The sequence below is a fragment of the Parus major genome, chromosome 5, assembly GCF_001522545.3.
Source record: "Parus major isolate Abel chromosome 5, Parus_major1.1, whole genome shotgun sequence".
NCBI classification, from domain to species: Eukaryota; Metazoa; Chordata; class Aves; order Passeriformes; family Paridae; genus Parus; species Parus major.
The window spans coordinates 2,660,688-2,670,434 of NC_031774.1; the positions used below are offsets into that span (position 1 = coordinate 2,660,688).

The following is a 9,747-nucleotide window of genomic DNA, read 5'->3' on the forward strand; positions in this document are numbered from 1 at the left end:
CAGTTGAGAACTACTGATTCTTAGTATTTGCAGAGCATTCAATGCTGCAAATAGCTCTGTGAAAATTATAAATAGTGAGGAGAGTTTGACTGTGCCACAGGGAGAGATGCTGTTCCCAAGACTGAACCAAAAACTCCTCCTAATGCAGATTCCATAGCTTGTGGAGATCTCATTTAAACAGATCAGAAACTTTTTGGATAATATTTATAACCACATTTTTTTTAATGTTCTTTTGTTTCCTTGGGTTTTTTTTTAACTACATCCTTCACTTTTATCTTCTAATCAATCAGGAACTGTAATACATATTCTAACCTTTTGGGAGGTGGTAGGAAAGACCAGAAGTTAAGCATTCTATAAAAAGAAATTAAATTTTCCAAGTTCAGGTTAGTCCAAATCTAGATTCACTGTGATTCTGATTATCAGATAGACCTTAAGATAAAACCTGTGAGCTCTAGAAAATCTGATGCCATTGTAATCAATAAGAAGAGAAAGAAATAGAGACACTACACAAATTCTCAGATGCTGACACCCAGTTTCATTGACTAGATGTTTTTGCTTGTGTTCTGGTTCCTAAACTAGGCAAAAATAATGACCCTGTTCTGGAAGCTAATCAGGCTTGCAAAGAATCTGAAAAACCTGAAATGCAAGATTTTATAATTCTTATTAATATTTTCTTTTTTAAAGGACATAACATTTAACTAATAGGTCATGAATCTGACTCTGGTGAAGTCCTGAATTAGTCAGTGGTTTTTTTTGGGCTGTGCCATCAAGAGGTTCCTGTAGCTGTGGTCTCTGGCACTTTAGCTCTGGTTTATCCCAATAACTTCACCAATATCATTTCATGTAAGAATATATATTAATGATAGATGATAAATGAATCAGAATATATCACAATTAGCAAAATTTTCCTTCAGGTTTTCTTAATCAGATCAAAACCCAATAGGATCCACCACAGTGCTTCTTTACTGGATGAATCAAATTAAAACTGGAAGAAGTTTTACGCAAACAGGGATCACTGCAACAGCTCTAAAATTGCTGTAACTACTAGTGTACTCCAAAAAAAGCACACAAAAAATACATATTTATTCTCTTGGCAGATGTTTGCTGGACTCATTGCTTTTGGCATGTACACCACCTGATGCATTCCTGACTCGTAGATCAAGAAGCTCCTCAAATATAGCAGAGAATTCAGAGTGAGAACAAAAAAATCCTTCTCAGTGTCACAGAAAGTGACCATTAACTGATGACTCACATGCAGCACATTAAACATGAAGGGATCTTCAATCTCTATCTTTTTATACACCAGTATTTTCATTTCCTTAGTTTGAGCTACGGCACAAAATTATTTCAGAATTACTGAGTTGCTTGTCTCCAACACGTAACATGTTGTATCTTTATCACAGTGATAGGTTTTCTTCACACTCAATAGTGGTAAACTGTCTTAATCAAAAGGTTTTTTTAAAAAAAAAGTATGAGATAGATTTGACAAAGCCCAAAATTATTATTTTAGAATATTTCTAATGATGATATTAAAAATGTAAGGTTTATAAAAGTGACATAGTGCTTAATCTCTGGTTTGTTTTTTTAATATTGCTATATTCACTGTATTTACAGCAGGGGCTTACAACAGCAAACAGTGTCTTCAGGTCCTTTTATCATATCAGCTAAACTTTGGGCCTTGGTTGACTGGACATTTTGCTAAAGTATCCTGACTTCTACAAATACAAACAATTAATTTCTCCATCATTAAATTTAAGTGCCTTAGACTTTCAGTTTAAGTAACACAAATCTTTAAGAATATCATAAATTTTTTAATTTTTTAAATTTTTTTAATATCTTCAGGATACTGATACAAAAATTTTACATTCTTCTTTAGCAAATGTGAAATTTGGACTAGAATTTTACAGGTCTCTATTCAAAGTCAGCAGTTTAGACTTATTTGTGACAAGACGTAGTGATTTTCATCATTTGGTTAAAAAAATAAAAACATATTATGCTACATATTAGAATACCAATGAGCAGGATTTGTGCCTTGTATTTTTCCTTGAAATTTTTTATTTGAGAACACAAACATAAAGGTTCTTGATGTAAGCACTGTTCCTGCCTAACTGCATTTTCTTCAAGTTGTTTACAGTGAGGAGCACGGAAGATGAAGTGTTTCAATAGTCTCTTCAGGCTGATCTGTGCACAAGGTGAAGCAAGCCACGTATTGCTTTCTGCTTCCTGATTCTTTAAAAAGACAGAAATTGTCTGATTTAACTCATAATTGGAAACTGCCATGGTACCTCCCCTTAAAATATTAAAATACAGAAATTTAAAACTAAGATATGACAGATCTGATAGTTGAAAGTTTATCAATAGCCAGGATAAAGAATACCCAAGGCTGCTGTTATTCTGTGGTTCAACTTGGTTGACAAAATGATAAATCACTTCATGTTAAATCTATTATTAAAGTAATTGTCAAACTACAGTACAAAAAAATGGGAAAAAAAAAAAAGAAACAGAGAGCTGACATCAGAGCAGAACAGGCAGGATTAGATCCTGCATGATTTCAAGTACAAATAGATCCCTCTGGGACTTTGGGGGATTAATTTTTTTTTTTTTTTTTTTTTTTTCCCCCTCTCCTCAGCAGCCACTGTGAAGAATTAATGAGGGTACCTGCAACAATGCTTGCAAGCTGCTGAGTTCTGGTGATGGGGTATATGCTGCGTGCCTGAACGATGGCTGAAGCGATTTTCCTAGCGTGCCTCTCCTCCCCGTACGCTCTCAGGACGGACGCAAGCGCCTGTTGATCTAAAGCGTTGACAACATCAGCAGCAGTGGGCATGTCAGGGTACCTACGCAGGAGAAGAGATAATTAGTTCACTGACGTCAGTTTTCATTGACAAGAGGTGAAGCTTCATGGTGTTGAGACATAAAGTCAAACACACACACACACACTGCATACAAGTGCCTTTGAGGTTTTCAAATAGGAGATGGCAGCTCTGTGAAAACAGCTTGCACCTTTCAAATCATTTCTCTTGCTGGTCTAAATGGAGTTTGTTCCTTAACTTCAATTAGAACAGGTTGAACTTCCAAGTATTATCATAAACTATGCTTAATAGGGTGACAAGAATAAATATATTCCAGTATCGTGCCAGGATGGAAATTATGTGTGACCTTTCTATTTAGCCAGCTTTAGAATACAAACTTGCCTCTTATGGGTTCATTTTAGCCACCTTGCATCACCTGTTGTTTTCTAGCCAGAATTGATTTCAAAGATCTTTTCTTTCACATCTCCTGCTATGAAACCAATTGCTAATGAAGATAATTAAACATTACTTTTCACTAAAAGGCATAAGAATTTATATATACATACTCTCCTGAGATAATAGAAATTACCAAGTCATATAAATTACAGGACTTATTACAATTTAAACAGATTAAGCCTTTAATCTATGTATCTATATCTCTGTCACTTCACTACTGAAATAGCTCAAGGTATTTTATGAACATCATCTATGTGTTTACTAATCAGAGAAAACATACAAACTACTTAATAAATTCTCTTCTAAATTCTCTTCCTCTCTTTCAGGCATTTTTTACTCCCCTGCAGTATCTTACAGAAGATAACAAACTTAGAGGCAAGTAGTATCATAGCAACAACCATAGTGTAAGGCTTTTGTTATGCCTCAGGTATCCTTTGTTCTTATGCTCCTGTTCTGTGTCTGTTTCCTCATGATGCATCAGACTTATATTTAAGCCTGGAGTTCAGATTCTTGAAATCTGAGGACTGAATCCCAGGAGAATCATAGGAGCATTCTGCACAGAACCAGAAAAAGCAAGTATCATGAAATTTGCTGTTCAGACTTAATATTAATATGGTAAGTTAATTCCTTAGAAATTGAGGCTTCCCATTGGCTCTTGTGAGCAATGAAAGTACAAATGGCATTTCTTAAGACTCCATGTTCATCAAAACACCAAGAAAAAAAATTGTTATTCTCTGTCATGTAATTCACCATGCAATTACAGCCATCATCCACACAAGACAGACCTTTGGCTGCTCATACAAAAAGCAAAATGCTGCAGAAATACATCAGGTTGTCTGAAGATGAAAAATGCTGCATAAGTGGAAATTATCGTTCCACGAGTGATTTTCATGCTCTTGAAAGTACTAAACACCAATTCAAATTTAAATACAGGTGATTTACTCAGTAACCATTCAATTGACAATTAAGTAAGCCTGATGTGCCTCCTACACAAAAAGAAAGGAAGCTTATAATTTTGCTAAGTAAAACTTACAACAAATATATGGGCATGGAAGACAACATCATACTGACATCTCAAAAGCAATGTAGCTATCTGATTTAAACTAGCAAATATAATGGATAGGATTTTATTTATTTACTTTTATTATGTTCCTTTTACAGAGAAGCAACTGGATCAGATGGTCATTGCACAAAAGAGGGATGCTGCTCCTTTCCTGAGGGACCAACTGAACCTGCTCAAGTGAAGTTTCCACAAATAGCAAGTGTGACACAAAAGGAAAGGGACTGCAGAAAGAAGTTGTGAGCCTCCAGATCAAGCACAGGCAGAGAAAGAGAGATGTTCCTGTGATTGTATACCATACACTCCAAAAATGTTACAATTCAAAGGTACAGTTAATAAAACATTACTGGTTTAATTACTCATCACTGGAACTTTCTTCTTATTTCACAGAAGGCAAAGACAATAACCAGGGCTGAGCACTGGTAGAAAAAAACATTCAGCAAAAGAAAGACAGGATACTCATGCAAAATCAGATGTTGTTTGAGGATAAAAATTCTTAATTTTAAGAGGAAAGGAAATGCACAGAGGTTGTGAGCAGACAGTTTTTGATGTTCAAGAAGAAATAATCTATTGTACCTGTCACAGTCCATCCTCATGTCCAAAGGTCCATCCTTCTGCAGGGAAAAACCTCTTTCAGGTGTATCAAACTGCATAGAAGAGCAGCCAGCATCCAGGAGAACACCATCCAGAGTCCCTTGCTCAACCCCAGAGGAGATTAACAAAGCCTCTAACTGGCTAAACTGTCCTAGAAGAGGTTGAATTTGTTTCCTGTAAAAAAATAACAAATAAATAGCCTCAAGTTTAATTACAACCATGCCATCTCTCCCCCTTGCATAGCAGAAATTAAATAATAGCACTTAACTTGTCTCAGAAGCAATGGAGCTATTCCCCAAGTCTCAGTTTATTTATTTTCATATGTCAACATTGAAAACTGGTACAAACCACCCACCCCTCAGTAGCTACTTCAGCTTTAACTCTTTACTCCCTTCCTGCTTGATCTTAAAGAAATGGAAAACTGACAGAAATTGGGTTTTTTCAGTATGTCAGAACTCAAGAGGACACTTTCAGCAGGAATGTCCTCATTATTAAAGTACCTGCCCTGCTTAGCAGGGGTTCTTTGTCAACAAGGCCAAGGTGCAGAAAAGAAAGAGCAGATCTTGGACCTAGGGAAGCAGACAAAATGGAACAAGAGTGCACAACCTTGTGGTTAATATTTTCCTGCCAGGAAAAGAATTCCAAGTTCCTGCACTGGACCAAACACGTTTTAAGTGGCATTTGTCATTTTCAAAATGACTGGGAGAATGAGGTGCACTGAATCATAAACAGGTAAAACACTTAGTGCATTTTGGATTTAGGCACCTAATCACTGGAGAGAGTGGTTTAACATGCACTTTTGTGCTTATTGTTCTTTCTTCAATTTAAAGTGGTTGTTTGTTAATATTCCCATACTGAGAAGGAAAAGAGGAATGGCAAGGGAGAAGATAACACATCTTCTTCACAGGTTCCAGTGTCCAACCACACAGAGCTCAACCTCACAACTACACAATTTATTTTATCTCTCAAAATTTCAGTGAATTTCATAGACTTAAAAAGATTAATCAACTTATTGCTGCATTTTTAAGTATTACCTGCAAAACAGAACATATTTCTGCCCATACCAGGAAGCCACTGCCTCCATGTGGGGAGAAAAAGCTCCATTAAAAGGAAGATGCTTATGAATCCAACCACATGGAAGAACATTCAGCTACACAATGTTCTCCTTGTTAGAGCAGAACAAATCCACCTACTAAACACAGCACAGAACCTGGGAAACAGTGTGAATGAACAATTTCCATGAGGGATATCATGATTGCACAGACAATTTTGAATTGATTTCTGTCTAGCCCATAACTAAATACAACTATTCAGCATAATAAGAACTGACAGTTCCTGAAAAGCACAACGATCCACTGAAGATATTTAAACCAATTTAAGCTATATAGTTATATAGCTTTGAGATTGTATTTCCTCCTCAATATAATGAGGGAAATTTTCTTGAAAATATATACCACTTTTTCCAACTGAGCAGTGTCTCTACCTTCATGACTAATGCAAATGAATGAACTTTAAAATTCCATATGTGGGAGATGAGAACAAATGAGACCTGGATAACACTGCAAATTGCCATTGTCCAGTTCCACAGCACACATTAATCCATGCCAATGGCTGTGAAGTACAATCTGAAAAATTACTCTGTACAGAATTTATTTATTGCCAGAAATTTTCTTACATTTCTTTAAACAAGTCATAAATATGTGGATAGCTAAGATGTTCGTGACAGCCTTTGATTTGTGATCTGCCAAACTTTTGTGATTAGAAAAGGTTAATTAAAAAAAGAAGTAAATTTCAAGTAGAAATTTACTCTTTGTTAGAGAGAGATGCTTCAGCTGGAAAACATTCTGGAGTTTGCAAATAAATAATAAAAAAAAAAAAGATTGAAAAATGATTAGGTTGACATTTGATGTCAGTCTTTCAGCTGTGTGAAATTATAGCTTCTGTTTGTTATGTTTGTTATGCATTGCCTTGTGTGTACCAATGGTGGATATAGACATCTTGTTGAATATAAATTCTCACTAAAACCAGATGCTTTTTATAAGGTTATAATGACTATATTATAATGTTCAGGCCAGTTCTCTGAATTCCTGTTTCTTTGTGGAACAGAAGACACAATTTTCAGCCAAAATCTTGGCTATCTCATTCACTTCAATTAATAAAACCAAGTACAGAGCAATGGAAGATTTATTACCTTATGAAAGGAAATACAAATATCAACTGGTTTTTTTATACCATAGTAACAATGATGATGACAAGGACTAATCTATTAGATTATAAGCATGACACATTTATTTAAATTAGAATATTTTATTGAGAATTCAGAACATTTATTTGAAGATACTCTTCCCTAGTCTATCAGTTTTTATGCCTATACTCAAATAAAAACTGCCTGTTACACACAGGATTTCTCAAAATATTCTTAATTTACCCTCAACTTTTTTTTTAACTTCAGGTTTTTATTTACATGATCTCTAACTCCACTTTCCAGAAAAATCTCAAATAAATAATAATGAACTGTTAAATAATAAACTGTTAAAAAAATTCATTTCCTACAGTCACACACCTTCTGCTCTACCCAAGAATGCAGAATTCTTTCCACTTTCTTTTTCAGTCTTCCAATGTTTTCTTTGGTCAATAGAGGATTTATGTTCTATGACCATACTTAGCTAGTGTGAAAATCTATTACCCTTTCTGTCTAATATATTGCAAAAACAGTGCTTAGTGGAAAAAGCAGGAAAGGTAAACCAGGGGACATCCATAAATACCAAGAAAAACAACCAAGCTTATAGTTCTAAGAAGCCTGAGATGAGAGAGCATCTCAAAACATTACATAGCAAGGCTGAATGGGGATTTTCATCAGATCTTGGTGAAACTTCTGAAAGCTGCTAAGACTGCAAAGGGCCATACAGAGATCACTGTAATCATTTTAGGCAATCTTAGAAGGTTAAAATTTACTAAACCAAGTTGTCTTGCTTAAGAGAAAATATTTAAACTTAGTACTTGAACAGCATTTTTTATATTCAGAATATTTTGGAAACATAAAAAAATCTAGAGAGCTTTTAGCTCCTCTCTTAAAAATGGAGAAACAAGACTTGTAGGGTTTAATATTTACTGGCTTGAAGACACCATGTAGAAAGCTAAGACAATTTCAGAGACTATGTCTGAGGATGTAAAAAAGCTGAAAATACCTGTCATATTAGCTCTCATTTGGTGGGTGTCTATAGGGTAAGAGCATGGTAATCTTTTGATAGATTTACAACTGCTACAGACAAGCCATCTCTAACTTCTCAAAATACTCGACATGTTAACTCCCTCTTTAGTAATCTTGACATTCTGCAAGAAAAACATAAATAAGATTTTTTAAAAAACGCTGGGAATGTGGACAAACTTGCCTATTTTAGAAGGGATAAAAAGTTATTTACAGCAACTAAGGTTGTGGGGCCTTAATAGATTTTCTTGTGCAACAACTTCAAAAGCTTGCAGAATTCTTGGGAAATAACACAGTTGGAAAATAATACAGAACCTTGGGTTCAAGTCCTTTGTTCAGGTCATAACACAGTATTTTATTTTATTATATTATGACACACAGCATAGTAATTCTGCTAGACAGGACTTGATCCGCAATTCTCAACTACATGAAAGAGCAGAATGAGAAAGAGTTCAATGTCTCCTGAAGTATTTCAGGCTCTGCAGGTTTCAGTTAATCTCTGGTATTCTGAAATGCTTTATAAAAATATTTATTTTTTTATTTTACTCAGTTGAGAGGGATCCACACAGGAAAACAAAGTAAAGCACTAACACAGCTTCAATAAAATCAATAGAATCTTTTCTCTCATCTAATTTCTCTCAATTGTCACAGACATTGACATGACATCAATCATTCCACTAATTTGACACAGATATACAATGATGCCTTGATGGTGCTTCAGCATTTTATTATGTATATATAATAATATTTGCTCTTGATGTTTCACTGTTGCTCCACTTAAAAATTCTGTGTATAAACACATGAAGATCCCTTGTCATCAGTGAAAACTACATTTTACTCAACCAGAATAAATGGTTTCTTTGGGAGAACAGAAAACAAAGTTTTTCAGCTAACTCTTGGCACTGCACATCAAACAAGGAGCCCAAGCTGGTGCTTTGATTCAGTAACTCCACTGGGATTGCCATCAGGGGTGCCAAGTAGCACCAGCTGTAATGAGGATAGTGGTACAGACCTGGTTTGACACTGACTCACCTCTCTGAGGTCACTCACAGCTGTCAGATAGCTGCAATTTTCACTCATGGCTGCACTGCTTCAGGCACACCTAGGAGCAAACTATGAAGTTGTCTAGCCATAAATCCCAGGAACTTTCAGTATCCTACCTGGAAACTGTTGTGTGTTACTAGTCTCAGTGTAACATTCCTCTCAAAAAATGTATTTGAATATTCTGTAAAATTTTTTACATTACCTTTGTCAAATGGAAATTTGGCATGGTTTCCTTACTTGCCAAGTGTATTGGTTTTGCATGCCCTGGCTTTTGGTAGCAGAGAGGGCTCACAGAGGTGGCTTCTGTGAGAAGCTGCTGGAAGCTTCCACCATGTCCAGCAGAAGCAATCCCTGATGGCTCAGAAGATGGACAGGCCACTGGCCAAGGCTGGGCCAGTTAGGGATGATGGTAACACCTCTGGGATAACATTTAAGAAGAAATCAAAGCAAAGGTTGTGGTGTAGTTTTAATTCCAGGCAGAGAAGAGGAGGAGGTGAGAACATGTGAGGGAAAGAACATGGAGACACCAAGGTCAGTGGGGAAGGAGGGGCAGGAGGTGCTCCAGGCACCAGAGCTGAGATTCCTCTGCAGGC

The 9,747-nt window shown here is 35.9% G+C and overlaps 1 protein-coding gene across 2 annotated transcripts in view; it reads right to left on the reverse strand.

The window, feature by feature from the left end:
- The window catches only part of METTL15 (methyltransferase like 15), an 87,972-nt gene that overhangs the window by 4,884 nt on the left and 73,341 nt on the right, over positions 1-9,747 (reverse strand). For both annotated transcript variants that reach the window (XM_015630431.3, XM_015630430.3), the window contains exons 4-5: positions 4,885-5,076; positions 2,659-2,837 (exon numbers count right to left, since the gene is read on the reverse strand). In XM_015630431.3, coding sequence (XP_015485917.1) covers positions 2,659-2,837; positions 4,885-5,076 — 371 coding nt within the window. The remainder of the gene's footprint in view (positions 1-2,658; positions 2,838-4,884; positions 5,077-9,747) is intronic.